This window comes from Taeniopygia guttata, chromosome Z (genome assembly GCF_048771995.1).
Source record: "Taeniopygia guttata chromosome Z, bTaeGut7.mat, whole genome shotgun sequence".
Taxonomy (NCBI): Eukaryota; Metazoa; Chordata; class Aves; order Passeriformes; family Estrildidae; genus Taeniopygia; species Taeniopygia guttata.
In genome coordinates this window covers 60,113,140-60,133,307 of record NC_133063.1, presented here as the reverse complement: position 1 = coordinate 60,133,307, position 20,168 = coordinate 60,113,140, and the positions used below count along the sequence as shown (strand labels likewise).

The 20,168-nt window shown below is 37.2% G+C and overlaps 1 protein-coding gene across 5 annotated transcripts in view; it reads left to right on the top strand.

Annotated features, from left to right (window-relative positions):
• Window positions 1-18,936, top strand: part of NTRK2 (neurotrophic receptor tyrosine kinase 2) — a 193,473-nt gene extending 174,537 nt beyond the window's left edge. For all 5 annotated transcript variants that reach the window (XM_030257432.4, XM_030257433.4, XM_030257434.4 and 2 more), the window contains 2 exons: window positions 14,609-14,767; window positions 15,590-18,936. In XM_030257432.4, coding sequence (XP_030113292.1) covers window positions 14,609-14,767; window positions 15,590-15,775 — 345 coding nt within the window. In that variant the 3' untranslated portion in view covers window positions 15,776-18,936. The remainder of the gene's footprint in view (window positions 1-14,608; window positions 14,768-15,589) is intronic.
• The last annotated feature ends 1,232 nt before the right edge of the window (window positions 18,937-20,168 follow it).

Sequence of the window (20,168 nt, the reverse complement as noted above, 5' to 3'; positions counted from 1 at the left end):
TAAGTTCTGTTGTGATACAGTGATGGTCCAATATTTAATATCTAAAAGGAGAGAATTTCAAGTATCTTAATGGGACATTGATTGGTAGTATTTCAGATTTTTGGTTTTTTTAACAACTCATGATCTCTTTCCACCATCATTTCACCTTCCACCATCATTTCACTTTCCATGGAAAGAGTCTGCCTAGAGAAACATTAGAAGGATTTGCTTATTAATTAATTATTTTGTTGTTGCTTGTTTTTGTTTAGGCTGTAAGATAATCCATTCTCTTCTTAATGCAGTTTTGTTCCCTATAGAATGTTTTAGTACTTTATCTGTGATCCAGTTGTTTTAAGACATGTTTTATTGATCTTGTGTGAAGCTTTGGGTTTTTTTCGATGAATATTCGTAAAGAGTACCTTCTCTCAGTGCAGATCTTGAGTATTTGAGTTGTATATGAAGCAGTTTCAAGCAGGGGAAAAATTCTTTCTGGAAGTGATAATGAAAATAATTCAGAGACCAGTAATATTGCATTAAGCCATTAATCATGCCTCTCTCAACCTTTCACTGTGCCAGGCTACCCAGGGCTTGAAACACACTGTGAATCCCCTTAATGTTGCATACCCACATAGTCAAAGAAGTGGCACTGTGTGCAGGAAGCTGCCTTTCAAAAGCACAATGGTCCCTTCCACCTCCCAGCCCTCAGCAGCCTCTGCTGAGATTCCTCTTAGCAGACTTCTGCAGGTCTTTTCTTCATTTCTGGACCTATTTAGAGGATGCATAGCATCAAAAAGCATGCTGCAGAATGCGTGACCTAAATTGAACATCAGTCACATTTTATTTTAAATTATCTGAGTAATTTTTGATTTATGTTTTCATTCAAAAACGAAATATTTTGGGAGCCTGTGGCTTCTGTGCTTTGCTGGGAAACATCAGCATTTTTAATTTAAAAATTTTTAGTTGTGCTCAAAATTCTGAGAAAATATCCAGTACTTTTGTCTGACACAGAATCAAAGGTATTTCAAAACATCAGTAATTCTCACAAAGACAAGGCCTTCTTTTTCTGACCACCATAGTTTTGTTGAATAGAATAGTAAGAGTACCATAAGTAAATAGGTAAAAGTTCATTTAAATCAATTTGAATGTGTTGTGAAAGCAATGCCTCTGCTCCCCTTTTAAGGGGAGACTTTCTCAGATCAAAAGTACAGCGTGAACTTTTCTGTTGCCTTGTTGACTTCTTATTCTGCTTATTCCATATCTTCTGCTGCTTATGATTCTTCTGAATCACAAGGTATTAACATAATAGTCAAAACTCATTGTGATTCTTCTGTCAGTCAGTCCTTAGACTAAATACAACAATCTCTTCCTTTACAGAGCTTAATTCTATGCTCCTCTTCTTTGTATCAGCAAAACAAAACAAAAAGATCTAGGGCTTGGCTGCACATAGGCTGCTTCTCGATATCATTGCACAATAGAAAAACATTTTCAATTTTTTTTCAGAATAGTAAAAGATGATTGAATTCTAGAACTAGCATACCAAATAATGCTTATAGATGCAGTTTTAGCTTTCATTTAAGTTATGACATCTTTCTCTATCTCTGCATAAACAGTGCCTAAAATGATAGTAATTAATATTAGCATGGATAATATAGTGTTAACATAGAATATTATTTTTTAAATACATTTGAATCCTTCAAATCATAACAAGATTTTTTTCATTACTATATAGTGTTAGTTAATTATTCTGCAGATGAATTTGTGGCAAATACACTGTAGTGATTGGGATGCATCTCAGTGCTAAAAATCAGCAGAAGATGAACAGTATTCCCTTGCCCTCCATCTGAGAGCAACATGAGCAACTTGCATGGCATAGCCTTTAATCCCACAGAGATATAATTACCTTTGTGCTAAGGCATGATAACAGATGCAAACCCTTGACACAAATAGTAAAGATATTTACAGGTGCCTAACTTGCCAGCTGTGTATTTAAACTTGGGCCTCTAAGGGAACTAGGACATGGACAGTAATGGAAAAGGCTTTTTGGCCCAGTGTTGGACATTGCAGAGGAAATTCCTTTGCAGAATTCCAAATGCAGAATAACTAAAGGCTATACTTCTCCTGCAAGACAGACTGCAAATGTATTTACTGTTTTGAAGAAAACAATTATGTCTGTTCCTATGATGGCAGACATAACCTCAGGACCTGTAGAAATTTGGGGCTAGTCTGCATGCTGTAATTCTTTCCCCAAAGCTCTGCCTAAGCTTCACCTAGAGAGAGAGCCCACCTGCTCCTGGTGACAGCTGAAAACCCCAGGGCATTTTGTATGGCTGCTCACAACCCGTGAAATCCATCAGGAGCCACTGGAAGTTGTCTTGTCTCTGCTCACCCTCTGTGCTCTTCCCATTCCCACATCCTCTTTTCTGTTCTACTGATACCCATCTTGATTCTTTTCCCTATTCCCCAGAGCTGGGGTGCCATGTTGTCACTTCATTTTGTAGCTGCTTCTTCATTAAAGTGCTCCAGCTGAGCATAAGGAGGCCCTTTGAGCAAGTACATCAGGGGGGAGTAACCTATATCAGGTTCATTTAACAGGGAACATTCTCCCCTACTTTTGCTATACTTAAGACAGTCATGGAGGCAATGATTTCCTTTTGCCATTATTGTGTTTTGTCACAGGAGGACATGGAATATGGGAAGTTGTCTGACTTTAAAGAGCAAGAAGTTGAATTGCATTTTGTCCTGGAATTGTAACACTTAATTCCTGTCTAATTCAAGTTGGCTCACATATGATATTCATTGCTATCTCTTTAAAACAGGCAAGGAAAGTACATGGAACCTTATTTCTGCATTTCAAATGTCTAACTTCGACCTGATTATTTCCACAGCTCAAGAATTCTCACAGAAAACTGGAAGCATCTCTTGCTTTCCACCAGTGACATATTGATCGTAACAGTGAGGTGCTTCACCAAATACACTCCAATGCCCTATAATGTATAGCTATATATACAGTAACACATCAACATTAAGTGGCATACATTTTGGGATAGAGTCTCCGTGATCTTGCATTAATCCAGTTCTTTCACTACCTAACGCAAGGTTCTCAACATCAGAGCACCCAATCACTCATATAGTAATGAGTATGTAAATATAATATATAAATATAATGAGTGCGTAAAGTGTTCAAAAAAATTGAAAAGTTGAAACTTAGATAAATGCACACTTCAGCAACTTTATTTAAAATGTCAGTGTTCACATGTACTTGTCATATTAGCAAGGTAGTCTCCTTTATCAGTATTAACTACTCAGCATAAACTCACTGATAAAATTAACAAGTCATAAAATTAACACTCTGTTCTGGAAGGCTGGATAATCATATAGAATGGGTTTTCACAATACAGTTGATTTTCAAACTCAAAATTATCATGGTAGGAAGAATATTCTATTAGAAGATTCTATTAGAACTGACGTGTTGCATCTGCTTTTTATTAGCAAAAATCTCTTAGCTCAGTGACTGAAGAGTCTTGAAAGAGAACTGCTATCTGGCAGAGAGGAAAGGAAAATAAAATGGGGCTGCAGCCTAAGTGAGGGGTCAAGGCTAATGGGAACAGCAGAACCACCCATGTTTTTGATGGAAATAACCGCAGAGGTTATTTCGGTAAATGTTATGGCCTAATACACAGAAAGAATAAATAGATTTGCCTGGCAAGAAAGCAAAGAAAATTATATACTAAGGGCTAAAACACATAGCATTTTAATAAGAACATCATTGAGTGCATGTGATATTATTCTGTGGGGATCATCTTAAACATATCCAAAGAGTAATAAGAGTAAACATATCCAAAGAGTAATACAGAGCATGACTTTAAAAGGAAATGCAGTCTTTATGGAACAATATTTCAGAAGTTTTCATCTACAGCAGATTAAAAATATTCTGAAGTACAAAGATTCACAAACAGTATTAGGGCTGTATTAACACTGCAGATGCTATGGTGAATCTATTTGTAAGTTTTTACAAGTGACTAGAAAAAGTGTTGTTGTTGGTGGTGCTATTATGATGACAGCACTGCAAGCCTGTGTAGGAACCTCATGTAGATCAGGAATCCATTGATCTAGGTATTATGCAAGCAGAGGTCAAAATACTAGTTCCAGCCTAATAGAAATATTACTTGGTTTAGTAACAGATTTTCACAGAGTTTGATTTGGAAGTTCTAGCCTGAAGTATTACTGACAGTCTAAAAAACTGGGTCTGTAGACAATCTCAGAAAACCCTTCAAAAATTGAAATATGTTGTCCTAACAGCATAGTACCTTCATTTCCCACTTGGCTTATTTTGAATGCCTCCAGGACTTCATGAATTTTGGCAACGCTGGAGTCTGAGAAATCTGTATGTAAAATTTATATTGAAGATTATAAAGTTGACCTGCAGTTCTAATAGTAGAAATCTAAAAAATTTAATTACTTGTCCTAACTACTAACTACTTTGGTGTAAAGTTGCAGCCTGGTTTTTTTGTGGTTTTTTTTTTTTTTTTTCCAATGGATCTAACCTTTGAGCTCTCCATTTTACTGCAGATCCTACTTGTTTTGGAACAGGTGAACTAAAATTATGTACCTATATTTATTTTGAAGTAATTAATGAAGTGCATCAAGTAGAGGATTCCATGTGAAACAGGATTCTTATTTATCCGGAAAAGAAGATACCCATGTATGAGGATGGAACCACCTCAGAGCTGCACGGTTACAGTAACGAGTAGCTTCAATTAGGGGAAAAGGTGGAAGGAGTGCTCCCTTGGGGCGCCACAAAATATGAGGGAAAAGCAAGGAAAATTGTTGTATGTTTCTTTTCCACCCATCTCTCTGTTCACACGCTACCAGCATTTGGTGAAGGATGTGCGGGGTACGTTGCACAATCTGTAGTGTGGAGATCTATATGTCAGATCTTCAGAGTCCTTACCTGAAATGCAGCAGTGCTAAATCCTTTCAAAGTTTACTCTGATCTTCCTTAGTTCCCCAGGATCACCTGGTAATAAGCAAGTTAAAAAGGCTTTATATCAGAAAGCCAAACCTCTACCCTGATAACATGGCATTGGTGAATGGATACACCCGGGGAAGTTTCAGGGGCCATTTCTTACTAAACTAAGACCTCTGCCAATGCTGGCTTCTCGGAAGGTTATCCAGCTTTGTTTTACAGTCAGAAGGTAAGATGCTTCAGCATCACAGACAGAATTTAAAGCTCAGTGTTGGTGTTAAACAAATGCAGCTATGTGAATTCCAAGAACTATTGTACATACAATGCAGGATATTGTTTCCCAAATAGGAAATTACAGTGCTGAGGGTAGAGACAAGCACTGACAAGAAAAAAAAAAAAAAAAAAAAAAAACACCACAAAACCAAACTTAATATGAAACCAAACCCCAAATTTATGGTTCCAAGCCCTCTGCTTGTGCAAATTTTCCCTTTACACCAGTATAGGAATTTGTCCAAGAGCTATAAAATGAGTTCATCCCTCCTTGGGCTATGCTTTGACTCTTGCATCCAAGAACAATATTTTAAGCATAGCTTGAGGAATAATTCAACATATGAATTTGATGAGAACAATTCAGGATTTTGCAACCTCCATAGGAATGAGGGTTTTTTTTGGTCCAGTAATAGCAGTTACTTGTATTTTTAATGATTTTGTTGTGTGTTATTTGATGGATGCCTCATTTCAGAGCAAATGCCTGTTTCAAACTGTGGAATGATGTTGTGGCACAAGTAAGGAGATAAAAACTAGAATTCATGGAGTGAAAACAACAGAGAATTTTTTCTGTTCTATTTTAGTGAACCTTTTATCTTGTGTTTTCCAGTTTATGTTAACAAATTACAGCCCAGAGAAAGTGTGAAGCAGAAAACATCATCAAGACTGCAGAAGAGAAGGAATATGACTACAAGGATCTTGTCATTGCCTTGTTTATTAGCATTGGGGGAAGGGGGAAGAGGTTGTCTTACAAAATTCAAAGAACTTGAACATCTGAGACATTTCAGCTAGAAACTGTGGTGCTCTCATGCAGTGTACATTATAAAAAACACTTCTGTGACTCACAAAGGAAAAGTAACACTACAAACCAAGCTCTGTTGCTCCCCTCTTCTCCTCTGATGTAATTTGACATAACCAATAGAGCCAGACATGCTATATTAACCTACAGTAACTTTGAAGAAAAATGTGTTTTTCAGTAAAATATGGGGAAAAGTTGCAATCTTTAGTAACTAAGAAGTAGCTTTCAGACTTGACATTATCAGGAAGAGATTTCCCAGTGAACACAAACTGTCTTATATGTGTGTGATATTTGGCTTTCAGAATCTGTGCTCAAGTGCCTACAACTTGTTGATTTTGACTGTGCTGTTCAACTAGCATCTCATCGCATTACACCTCCAACCCCCACCTGAAAAAGCAAAAGAGTTTTGAATTTTAGCCGTGACACAGATTTGTAGAAGCCAGTTTTCCAGTGCATATTAAAGATTATTTTTAAAACCTCCTTAGCCCCGGTAGCCCAAACAACTTAGGATTAATATAAAAGTGGAATTTGGTATATTGTAAACCACTTTGAAAATCAGAAAGATGATAACTTAAATTCATTAATATGGCATTGCAAAATCGTTTTGCTGTTGACTTGGATGGATTAGATGATCATCCTGGAGCCTGTGAGGACTTTAACATGAGTCATTCCAGCTGCTTGGTCTACTGGTTGGTACTTAATATCTCTCTTCATCTGCTGGTACAACCAGCAGACACTCAGATGTGGAAACAGTGGTAAGGTACAAGGGATATAGCGGCAAGTTTTTGTAAGGACTTCAATAACAAATAACCTCATATGAGCTCAACATTCTGAGCTGAAACTCATGCCACTGGAGTGACCAGTAGTTGTGTTTGATATGGAAAATTAGGATAATGCAGTGTTTTAGAAAGGAGGGGCCATCTGATTAAACAGATATTCTCTGGTTTTTCCAATCTCCGTGCTTTTTCACTAGGATCCTAAATTCCCATATTCAGAAATAAATTTAGATCCATGCTGAATTCACTGAAATACACTGTTCAACATGTCATTCCTTCCAATTTTTCCACAGCATATATCCCTTTCTTTTTGCTTAGGCTATTGTTTGTTGTTTAACACTAGAATACGTTATCATTTTGAATCAAACAAAATTGTATTTTAAAAGAATAGACTTTTTTCTTTGTTCATACACACTTCATCTGTGACACCAAAAAGCTGTTGTCCATTTATCTTAAGTGCTGCAGATTTCTACTCAAGTTAACTTCCCTTCTGTCTTTCTGATTAGAGATATTCCTTTTAATTAGAGATGTGAATCATGTCACCTTCTTTGCAGCACTCATCTGATCTTACATGCAGAGCACTTCATCTTCTTTTCTTAGAAGAGTAAATCACCTGTAGTACAATAACTACTACAGTTTATTAATTACCCTATTTGTCTGGCCCAAATTGATATTGTGTTGTGTAAAACACAACAATAGGCACCATTTCTGTATCTGTTTAACTTAACATTTTAAGATCTTTGGATGATGCTGAATTGCAAGATGCTCTAGATCATTGACCTATTTTAATTTCATGTGGTATCTCCCCTTCATTTCATCTTTATGCCAGAATTATTTCTAGCCCTCCATAAGCATTGCTGAGAGGTTTGTAAGGACTGCATATTGCAATATGTGGCCCATCTATACAGAAACATAGGAATAACTTCTCCAAAAGCCCTTCTAGTCCAGGATCCTGTCACTGTGAGAAACTGATAACTGTGGAATAGTATGGAAACATGCTAACTATATATTAATATTTTCCTCAAGTACTCTCTTAACCTCCAACATTCTGCAGCTCTAGAGCTTCCTGGGCCAAGACAGTGTCTTCATATTCGATAGTCCTTGTTAGATTTTATCCTTCATCACTTTGTTTAATCACTTTTTGATCCCAGATAAACCTTCCACACTGGCAGTATCTCATGTTAGTGAGTTCCACAAACAAGTGTACATTAGGTGACAGGGTGCCTCTTTTGTCTATTATGAACCTGCCATTTACACATTTTTTGGTACCTCCTGGTTATTTTGTTATGCAAACATCAGAGTAACTGGTCTTTCTTCAACTTCTCCATAGCGCTTGTGGTTTTATAGAGGATGATGAGAAGTGTTTTATCTCCATGACACAAAAATTGCTACACAATAATGAACTTATGTTGAGTAGTTGAAGAGAGAATTTACAGTGTAACAAATATTGTAGACCATGTTTCTCTTTTCTGATAAGACCACTGCTGGAATTAATTAAGAAATGTAGATATAGGTCCCTTTTAATACAGATTAAGCAAATCAGGGTTAAAAGTGAAAATGAAAGGACACATTTTTAGTTATTGTCTAATAATATGCCTTACTTTATAAATCAGTTACCTCTTGCATTGGAGTGGTATGGCTTATTATGACTATGAAAATAATATATTGCTTTTATGCAAGTAGACATGCAGGACTGATATTTCAAGAGAAGACATTGACTTCATCTGCAAGGCCAGGGCATGAAAGAAATTAAAATAACAATTATTGTCTTTTTTTTCCTATTCTAAGAAAAACATTTGCCATCTTTTATGAGGGGGAAAGAACAGATGTTCAGCAAGAGAGGAGAGGTTTTCAGTTTTAGCAATAAGACATGATAATTTTTGCAGAGAACATTTCTTTGCAGTTATATCATCCTGAGATGGGGAAACAAGTCAGAAGACCAAAATATAAATAGTGAAAAACATCCTAAAATGGCATTGTCTTGCAAGTATACAGGTTTTTCTTTAGGAGGGGGTGAACAAATGATTCAAAAGATTCAGCTTCTTTCTAGTTTGACAGACTAAGGTGTGCTTGTTTTAAAGAGATTGAATATATACTTGTCACATGACTTTTAATTTGGACATATACTGAACTATGTTGCTGCACTCCAGTCTATCACCTGAATTTCAAAATGCCTGAAAACAGCAGGACTCCAGAAAGATGTACCAGACAAGCCAGACAGGACACTGAGACAGCATCAGGGCTGAACTCCTTACAGTCATTCAGCTTCATTGGGCTAACAAAGTAAAGAGATTACTTTTATCCTCTTGGCAGAAAAAGCATCACTAGTCTATGCAGAATATGCAAAGTGCTATGACACATTACTGAAATGTCACTCTGCAGGAATCGTGGGAACATGGGAATGTGAAATGTTAATGAGGAAGTCTGTTTTCCAAGGCTATGCAATTGGTTGCTGTGCTTTTTAGTGCGTGAATTCAGAGTAATCTACTACTTAAAGCCAGAAATTGGAAAAAAAAAAAATATATATAATCAGAAAAGGGTTATGTAACAGAATGCCTGCAAAAGTAGGAATTCCATTTGATATCCTCTCTAGGACTGCTTGATCCTCTCCAAACATGATCACTGACATTTAGGAGGAAGACTGTTTCTGACTGGTCTCTGTCCTGTCCCTTGTCAGACGCTGCAGCACCCTACAGCTAGGTTGTGTAGCCCCAAAGCCATCCATCACCCTCAGCACCACAGCCCCTGGTGAACTTACAGCTGGACTGGGTTGCAGCTGGCATGCATTGCAATGCAGTGCTACAGGCTGGAGGAGGAGTGCTTTTAAGAGTGTTAGCAGAAAGAGACATAGGGATAGTGGTCGGCAGCCAGCTGGACATGAGCCAGCACATGCCCAGGTAGCCAAGAAGACCAATGACATCTGGACCTGTATTAGACACAGTGTGTCCACCAGGACAAGGACAGTGGTTGTCCCACTGTACTCCACACTGTAAAGCCGCATCCGAAATCCTGTGTCCAGTTCTGGGCCCCTTGCTCTGAGCTACTGAAGTGTGTCCAGAGAGGGGCAACAGAGATGGTGAAGGGTCTGAAGCACAGATCTTACAAAGAGCAGCTGAAGGAGCTGGGGATTTTTAGTCTAGAGAAGGAGAAGCTGAAGGGAGAATTTACTGCTCTCCATAACGGCCTGAAAGGAACTTGTAGTGAGGTGACAGTTGTTCTTTTCTACCATGTCTCAAAAGGATGAGAGGAAATGGCCTTAAATTACACCAGGGAAGTTTCAGATTAGAAAATATTTTTTTTTCTGAAAGAGTAGTTAGACATTGGAATAAGTTGCCCAGAAAAGTGGTGGAGTCACAGTCCCTGGAAGTGTTCAAGAGGCATCTGGATGTAGCACTTGGGAACATGGTTTAGGGGTGATTATGGTGATGCTAGATGATCTAGAACTAGATGATGAAATAGATGATGAAATAGATAACCTTTGAGGTTTCTGACAACCTTGGTGAGTCTGTGTGATGATTCCATGTGATTATTTCTTGTGGCTTTCCTGGCCTGTGGCTTGTGTCTTATCTGTGCAGCCCCACATACCCCTTGTGCCTTCCATATCTCTGTAGTTTGGCTTCTCCCAGCTCAACCCACTGTCTTCTGTTTCCAGCAGGGGTACAAGGCTTCATTTGGTTTTCTCTGTAAGAGAGCTATCCATTTTCTCACGATTATCAGACAACAAAGCCTTGGATTTTTATGGCAGCTGGGCCATGAAGTTGGAAAAGTGAACATGTCAGGGTACAGACAGATATATTTTTAATTGGAAGAACTTAAGCTATAAAATTAGAGTCCCTGCTTCAAGAATAAGGCATGGTCCTTCTATAGCAGCCCTAGAAGATTAATGTTTGCAATTAGATTAAAACAATGTTCAAGGCCACCTTCTCTGGCACATTTCCAAGTGCTAAATTAATTGAAAAGATGGTTGCTTAAAGCAGTGACAAGTGTAAATGTGATTGTATTGTTGAAAGTGCAACATTTCATACATCAGACATTGTGGTAGTTTTTCCTTAAAAGAGCTTCTTTGGAGAACATAACAGCTCACTGACTGGGCATAGCAGATTGCTCCCCGTGGCTTGTTTGCACATTGCAGAGGTTAATTCACCAGGTTTTCTAGCCCAGTATTGCTAGTAAAAACAGCTAGTAAAAGCTAGCTAGAGTATAATGGAAGGCTATAGCTGGGCTAGGGTGTACTTTCATAAACTGGCATTTGGAAGTAAATTCTTAAATCTGTACTTCTCTAGAAATCCAATTCTAAATAAAACAGAATTGTGATATTGTATGGTATCATGGTGATAATGCATCTGTTTTCAGGTAAGTATCAAGAACATCTACTCTAATTTGTATACATAAAATGGTCACACAGCTACATTATGAATTTTAAAGTGATAGCATATTAAGTTAAAACTCTAATGCTTTTAATCCTGTCATAACTTTATCTAGACCAAATAGAAAGGTTTTATTTACTCATAACTGTAGCCTATTCAGCACAAAACCATTTGAAATGTATATGTATCAAGCAGCACTGAAATTACAGTGTGCATGGCAGGGTTTTTACACTGCAGAATGCTGGTGATATCTGAGACCTTTTTAATAACTTGCATTTCTTATTAAAGTATATGCAGAAGGCATCTCTTTGAAGCACTCAGAACCTTTACATTTTGGTCAGTGAAGTAATGTTTTCATTCACTGGTGCTTCTTGGAAAAAAAACTCCTAGCTTTGTTTTCAGTATGGCAACAACAGCAAAAGGGCACTCCACTTCTCTTCATTGCTGTTATGGCTCAACCCCGGGTGCTTTGACTCTTAAGATAAAAATCAAAAGAAGCTCTCAACAGATGCAATTTGTTTCAGGCACCCTGCAAACAGTTGCGTCAAGTCCTAGTCTTCAGTTCAAAAAGCTCTGAAGTATATGCTTCATTTTAGGCATACAACTAGCAGGGCCCTTAATGCTTTTCTGAGCTGAGTGAGTGTTGACTCAATAACCACCAACTTTTAATAGAGAAGGCAAGATGCATTTTGAAGAAGTGCCTTTGGCCTGTACTTGTGCTTTTGATGGAACACAACTGAAGTGCAAGGTGCTCTAAGACCATGGATAGATGCACAGCATGCCATAGGAGATGATCAGTGTTGCACAGGTTATCTTGTCTTCATTGCAGTGCCATCTGTCAAGGAGACCACCCTATATAATACTTTTGTTGATACTTTGAAAGGCAATAAATAAAGATGTTGAAGTGTTTGAAGTAACATGAATGATAGAGATGGAGAAACCTCAGGACTTCTCAGTACTGGTCAAGTCCTCTGTCAGTGAAATCTTGTGCTTTCAGGGACAGAAATGGACACAGCTCCAGGCAAGATGATCTGGGGAGAGCACCAGTGAGCCCTATGCCTTATGCTTATTGGTAAACTGAATTCTTGGTGTCAATACTAACAAGTCAGTCTTGCTACAACTGCAGAGACACTTAAGTGTTACAGATCAGAGGTGATGTTTCTCTAGAGGAGATTGTCCTTCATTTTCCTGAGTGACATTGAAAACTCAGCATAGAATCCTACCAAAAATAGAGTGGATCTGTAGTGAAAAAACATAGGAAGATTTGAAGAGTGGTTGGGGATTTTTTAAACTGCTTTTTCAAAATCTCTTGATTTAAGATATGACAAAAAAAATACGGTCACATAATTTATGGCTTTCATTAATTTTTAAAGGAATGAGTCAAAGAAATTGCTGAACAAAACCAGTAGCAGAGGTTATATGATAAGCAGATGTAAGAGCCATTTTAATATTTTATGAGACCAAAACGTTCTCATCACTAACCATCTTTTAATGGCACTTGCCTTTTGAATGGTGTATGTGGCTGCATGTTTCTAAGGGACTAACTTTTTTGTCTCTCTAATTAAATACCTCTCAAGACTGGCTTAAAACTGGTGGTGGTTTAGAAGTGTTTGGTTGTCATGTCAGTGTAGGTTATGATAAGGTGGGAAACTGAGTGTTTGGTTGCATCTCAGTCTCCACATCACTGAGGGGCCTCTCAGTCAAAGTTTATGAAAAATACCAAAGCAGAGAGCCTTACAACCAGTCTGTCTGCCAGGGCGACAAGCTATTAACATAGAGACAAATGGGCCAAATTGGAAAAAGCACTTAAAAATGTGTATCCATTCTCTATCAATGCAATGCACAGGAACTGGGTCCCTTTTTAAATGGCTTGGACACATGTCTATAGCAACCTTCATGGAGTTAGAAGCACATCCACAGTGTAACCAGGAAGTGAAACTGGGAGCCCTGTCTGTCATTCAACAACCTGCAAAGTAATATTCTTCCATCACTCACATACATCTCATGTGGAGAGAGTAGAAAAAGGGCCTCATAATAAACTAAGTCTGTGAACATTTTGGCATGACTTTTTGTTTCTATGAAATCCGTAGTGAACATGGACTTGTAGTGATGATCAGAATAGGACTGAGCTCTCACAGCCATTCCTGTGTTTGGTATGCTGCGCTAAAACTGAATTGCTGACAATTCAGTGTTAGTGAAGCATTACCATAACTGGTAATGGATATCCTGTGTGAGTTAGAAATAATGTCAACCCTGACTGTTGGGTTTTTCTTCCATTTGCTGTTTGAACACAAGAACAAGAAGGCGATTATTTATAACAAATATTACATCCCAAAAGCAGAAATTATATTTTGAATCAACAGAATCCTGAAAGTGTAAATGTGGTTTCAAAACTAAATATATTTTCAGAAAGGAAAATGTGTTAATCAAGAATAAGATGTCCTTGAAAAGGCTTTCTTTTTATGTTTTTTTAATCTTCCTTGGAAATATTCTCAGCTCTTATAGTACATAAGTAACTAGTATATCTGTATATCCATATCACAGTATCTCAGCAGTTACACTGTTTAATAATTATTTAAATAGATTTGATGTGATCCAACCAGAATAGGACATGCCAGGAACAATAAATTGTTTAGAACCTAGAAATAAAATACTTTAAAGACATTAAATTAAGATTAGGAAACCTAAGTCTAAGGAAGTTTAATTTTCTGGGGAAAGTTAAAAATGTTCTGAACGCTCTCAGAAAGGCACTAGTGAAGGTCCCATTCAACAGAAATTTATTTGGGGTAGAAATCCATATCTTACAAGGTGTTTATTATCATGGGAATATATCTAAAGGACTAGTGTTTTGGTGGGTTTTTTTTGTACAGGGTAGTTAACACGGAACAAAACAATTGTATGTATTAACTGTGGAACTTAACAACAGAAAATAGCATTGCTTTAATTCAGTCAAAATTAGGATATTCAACCATACAGGTCCAATACTGCCATTTCATACAGTCAGACTATGGTGTCTTCATGTATTTCAGTTGATGCTGCTGAGTTTCTAGGAGAATCATCTGTCCAGATTTCGTTTAATGAATCTTTTAGTTTCTTGAGTCTTAAAATATTTAGAGAGTAAATCTGGTCTAATTCAAAGTTGGTTGATAGTCTAATATAGGCTTTATGTTCCTTAGATAGGGTGTGCCAAGTAAACATTAGAGATTAGTTCAGACTTTAGAAACAACATCTTTTGAAATTTTTGTTGAGGAACATATTGTGTGATACTGATTGTTGCTGGGGGAGAGGAGTTGGAACCATGAATCTGCCATTCTTCAAAGCTTCTCAAAGTGAATGTTACCAAATGGGGAAAAAAAAAAAAAAGAAACCATGGATTATCCATGTTTAATGTCATCAGACTGCCTTGTGAGGGTCTGAAGAAACTATTTCTAACTCTTTTGTTTGTTTTTCTCAGGTTGGGGGTCACACCATGCTGCCCATTCGTTGGATGCCTCCAGAGAGTATAATGTACAGGAAGTTTACCACAGAAAGCGATGTCTGGAGCCTGGGGGTTGTATTATGGGAAATCTTTACTTATGGCAAGCAGCCATGGTATCAGCTCTCAAACAATGAGGTGTGTAGTATAGTCTCAAATTTAATTGGGAAAGCTGTTATGCTAAATATTGGTGTGGCTTCTCTGTAAAAAGGACAGGAACAAATTTATTTCTTAAAGGCTGACACATATATATGACATTTATTGTGTTGTCATGAACCATATACTTAAATTTCTTCTTTTTCACCTTTTTCTCCCCTGAATGGCTGGAAGGTGTTCAAGCAGAACTAGGACAGTTGGAATTGAATGTTTTGCTTTTCATAGCATAAAGTCTGCTCTGGGTAGAACATGAGAGTGAAAAGGACCTTAGCTATCTCCTGAACAGATGTATCATATATGGTACTGTTTCAGAGTGGCTGTCCATATTAGACTGAAGTAATCAAAATATCTCTTGATTTCTAGGCAGTCACAAGTATCCCCCTTCCAGAAATTAGCCACAGTGATACTCATAAGTTTGCAGAGGGTAGAGAGAAAGAAAAGCATTGATGCTCTATGAGCAGGTCTAAAGTTTATCCTCCCTCTGAGGTGGTAGTTGGTTAGACAGAGAAGTTATGCGATTAATTCCCAGCTCCAATTTCCTTATGTGTGGAGTGGTCAGTGTGGGTAAACTTAGCATGAGTTAAGTTATTGCTCTTTGACCACCTACATTACAGTGAATTTTCCAGATCGCATACTGATGCTCATTCATCTACATCATTCATCATGCCTACAAAAACAGTCCTTTCCAGAGATGGCGGCATGGCAGCCACCAGTAAGGCTGCTGTGCTTAAAGTTAACTCTTCCATGGGTGAGCTCTATTAGCTGGCACAGCTGTGTTGATCCTTTGCTTGTGATTTCTCGTAGGTGATTGAGTGCATCACTCAGGGCCGAGTCCTGCAGCGACCTCGCACATGCCCAAAGGAAGTGTATGACTTGATGCTGGGCTGTTGGCAACGGGAGCCTCACATGAGGCTCAACATCAAAGAAATCCACTCCCTCCTTCAGAACTTGGCCAAGGCATCTCCAGTCTACTTGGATATTTTAGGCTAAAGTCTCCTAGCATTTCTTCTTCTGGGCTATGGGAATAAATGTGTTCAACTGCCGCTGAACTACATTAAAATGTGTTCTTAACTTTGACAGTATTAATGACAAAGTTGTGGAGAAGCTTTCAAAGGGCAAGCAATGTGCGCTTCTCCATCTGTAGACACAGTATTGACTTTTTAGACATTACCAAGACGTATCTTCTCTCTTTCTCTCAGTTTCTATCTTTTTTTTCCTTCTCTCCTGTCTTTCTAATCAATTTGGCTTCTGCATTATTGTAACTCTGCATAGACAAAGGCCTTAAAAACCCAATCTGTTATATCAGCAGACTCTTCAGTTTGCCCACCACAACTAACAATGCCTTGTTGTATTCATGCCTTTGATGTGGATGAAAAAAAGGGAAAATATATTTGACTAAAACTTTGTGATTTCTGCTGTATAGCTACTGGGAGTTTCTATGGATTCACCTCATTTTTTTTTGCTTCAGCCTGTGGGTGGAAAAAGAAGACTGATTTTTCTCTACATGAAGAATGTTCTTTGCAGAGATAAAGCCAGACAGAAAGAAGACATTCTTGTGTGATACACTATCTGGAGGACCTTGAGAAATCAGGTGGCATCAAACCCTACAAGAAAACACTGAAGTGATTTGATGGAAGACAAGATGGGGTCTAGCTATTTCCCTGAAGAGTCTTTCTGAGGACTAAAGAGATTCTTTAAGGAGGTGCTTTGCCAGAACCATTCATTGCCAGAATAGAGTAAAACAAACTAAGATGCTGCCTGCACTGCACGCAATTGTGTTACAACATGATAAACTAAACGCATACCCTTTTTTTGTCTTCTGGTAGGATATTGTCATGCCACTGGTGTAAAAATGTTCTCCAGCTAGTCTTTTTTAGTAAAGGCTGAAGCTAGATTTAGTTACATACAATATTAATTTCAAGATTACATGTCAAAACTAAGGATTTTGATAGGACAAACTATAAATGCTGAGGCAGGTGTATCTTATACTGTGCTTGTCCAGCAACATATTCCTTCCTTTCTCAATCCTTTTGTGTTTCTTTATTTTAACCGTGCAAGCAAAACTGTGCATGGTCTTTGTCGATTAATGCCCTTTGTGCAGAAACAATCACTCATCTCGTAGTATACCCTAGTAGACATAGCAAACTCATAATGATATAACCTATATTTCATTAGAAGGGGCTAATGGAGGACATTAGCCATGTTAAAATGCCTTTACAATGTTATAGATATTATAGGCTGATATAACATTAATAATCTAAAGCATGGAGATCACTGGTTATGTTTGAGACATAGCAGGGGATAAAGATCTCTAGAAAAAAAAAAATTACTCTGTGGTTATGGCTTGCTATTCAGAGTGCAAAGATTCTGACCTCAGCGTCATTTTTGTATTGGTACTATTGCTGTCATAACCAACATACACACTTTATTAAATAATTTATTTTTGGTTGGATTGGCATTGTATGTGTATAACATTTGCATGGCCACTGTGTTGATGATCGCTGCATGAGCATACATGTTGTTTTTCAAACTAGAAGTTGACAATTTGAAATTTAGAGCTAGGATTATTTTTAATATGAATTCTTACAAATGAAAACCTACCTTACCTATTCCTCAAGACTTCTGCCTCCCTCTGTGAGGGGGCGTTATTGCAAAAAAAGTGATCTTTCTTTCCATTTTCTCTTTTTATTATTTCTTATTGATATGAGCCAGATCAAAATAGTCCATCTTCGTGTTGGGGATATTTTATTTAATAAATTAAGCATTTTATTTTTGTAAGTGTTCCCATAGCACATTCAATATATAATTTGCTTGCATGTATTATTTATTGAGGCACTTTAAGTTTTTCTTTCAGAAGCTTTTAGAGCTAGCTTATAAAAATTCTGAAAATTTCAGAAGAAAACAGTTAACTGGACACTGATGAAGTTTTACCCTTCTCAATGTCATTGAAAAGGCAGCATTACAAATAAACATGACAATGTATCTATAAAGCCATACTCAGTATTTCTTTAATAAACTAGATGTTATTTCTTAACTGCTACTGAACTGGAAACACATAAAAAGCCAGAGGAAGATTCCTACAAAATGGGCCTTAAGATTTTATCTAGACTGTATTGGAAGTTCTCACAGAAAACTAGAAAAAGACTGAGCATCCAGTGAAACCCATTCTCTTGAGAATATGAATGTTATATTTTAAAGGAATATGAAATTGATCTTCAAAATAACAGTGGTGGAAAAGAAAGATATCAGTCTTCTTACTGTGCAGTGGGAAGAGGGTGCAGTTGGTGGAGGGGGCTGTTAAGTTTCTACCTGCATATTCTTAGTGTCTTCTGAGGTGAAGAAAAAGGCGTCTGAAATGATTTTTTTGCCGTAAAAGTGTCCAGCTCAAAAGGAAGCAGCTGTGTTTTGCAAGCACTGAAAGAATGTATACCAAAAATAACCACAAGACCCTAAAAATGTACTTAGTGGCATCTTCTTTTTGATTTACTAGTGAGATTTTAGAGTCATTTCAGAGAATAAATAGTATTAAAATGCATTGTGCAATAACATAGCAGTTTGTTAAATTTCTAAAGGACCAAATGTTCTACAGAGCCACCACCTATAACCTTGACCTATATCGTTAATGTTCTTGATAGTGCATAAATGTATAATCACAGTAGAAAAGCTGTAAACTGTAGCTATACATATTTTGAGTTTGTTCATTAAAACATGGGTAAGTGTAGCAGAGTGAGCAGAGAAGTGGAAGAAATATGTTCAAATCACAATGAAGGGTGAGTATATGTGCATATTCATCATGCTTACTGTCAGGTAAATCGTGTACACTGAATATGACAATCAGCATTTAAAAAGTCTTTCTGGACTGTGCTATGAACTGACCATATATATATATTTATATATATATATATTTATATATATATATATACATATATATATATAATATATGTGTGTTTGCATATGGCATATATATATATACACACACATAGCATATACATGTATGCCTATGTCTGTTGTATTTTACTTATATATGTGCAGACATGCATGCACATTATGTATGGGCTGTGTGTATATGTATAAATTTACATACACCTCTGTTATTACAAATTATGATTAGAGGACTATTAATAAATTGATAACATCTGCTGAGTAACCAATTTTTTTCTTTTGATATTTCTTTTTCTATATTTTTATGATTCAAATTTCTAACTGGTGTGCAGCAGAGGCAGTGCTAGAATGCCAGAGATTTAACAACGAGCACTTTTCTTCCCCAGATGATTGCATAAAAACATTTTTTCCATTCCCATCTCACTTGTTGATTTCTCACAATGAAATTAACAGATAAGCTTCCAAGCTCAGAAAACAGAGTTTGTTTTACTGTCATTTCTGGGTTTGTGCTCCTGTTGTTTTATTGTTCTAGCACAACAGTGCAGCTCCATTAGCATTTTGTACTTGCCTGCAGTAACAAAATCATTCCAAGAATGAGCTGGACTATTCACAATGCAACATGACTTGGAGAACAAGAACACTGACATTCAGGAGTAATAATAGTAGAATTCGTCGCACTCTGTCCTTCCCTCTCAATAGATCTGCAGAACTCAGAACTAGCTGTGGAACACTTGCAAAGCAACAGCATCCCATGATGCCTGATGGAGTGTACACTTTTAAAAGGACTGCATTCATTTTCACCTGTAAAACAACATAACTATATATTGTCTACAGGTTAATAAGTAACTGCTTATTTTTGATCTTGTTCTTTTTTTTGTCCTTGCTATTTTTTATCACTTTCTTTCCTTCTTTCACTTTTCCTGTCTTTCCTCCTTCTTTCCTTCTCTTTCATTTCTTTCTTGCCCTCTCTTTCTCCCTCTGTCTGTACCCTTCCCCCTTTATAAGAGATTGTGGTTGATGTAGACTTTTGCAGAACACTTTGAAAAGAAATTAAATAACCCAAATGGCTAGGCATAATGTATATGTCCACATTTGGGTTGTTGCGGCCTGTAAGTGAATTTCAAATACTGCTATAAAACATGGGGGAGGGGAGAGGGGAGGGACTGGAGAGGAAATTGGATTGGGATTGCAAAAGAAAGATAAAGGTTTCGATAGCACAGGAAGTTGTATTTTCTTTTTGTGAGGGCTGGAATAAACCACTGCTGCTTAGAATAAGAGGTCCTTTAGAGCCTTAGTTAAAACACCTTTATTTGGGCAGGGTTTGGGAATGTGCTGTTCATCACAAATATGAAGCAAAAAAAAAAGAAAAAAGTCTAAATGTTGCAGGGAAAACACTGTGAAATTCACAATAGCAACCAAGTGACTATTTTGCCATCTTTTAAACATATGTCTCAGGAGAAGAAATGGGAAATGATGGGTGTGTTATTTTTCCGTCTATGCA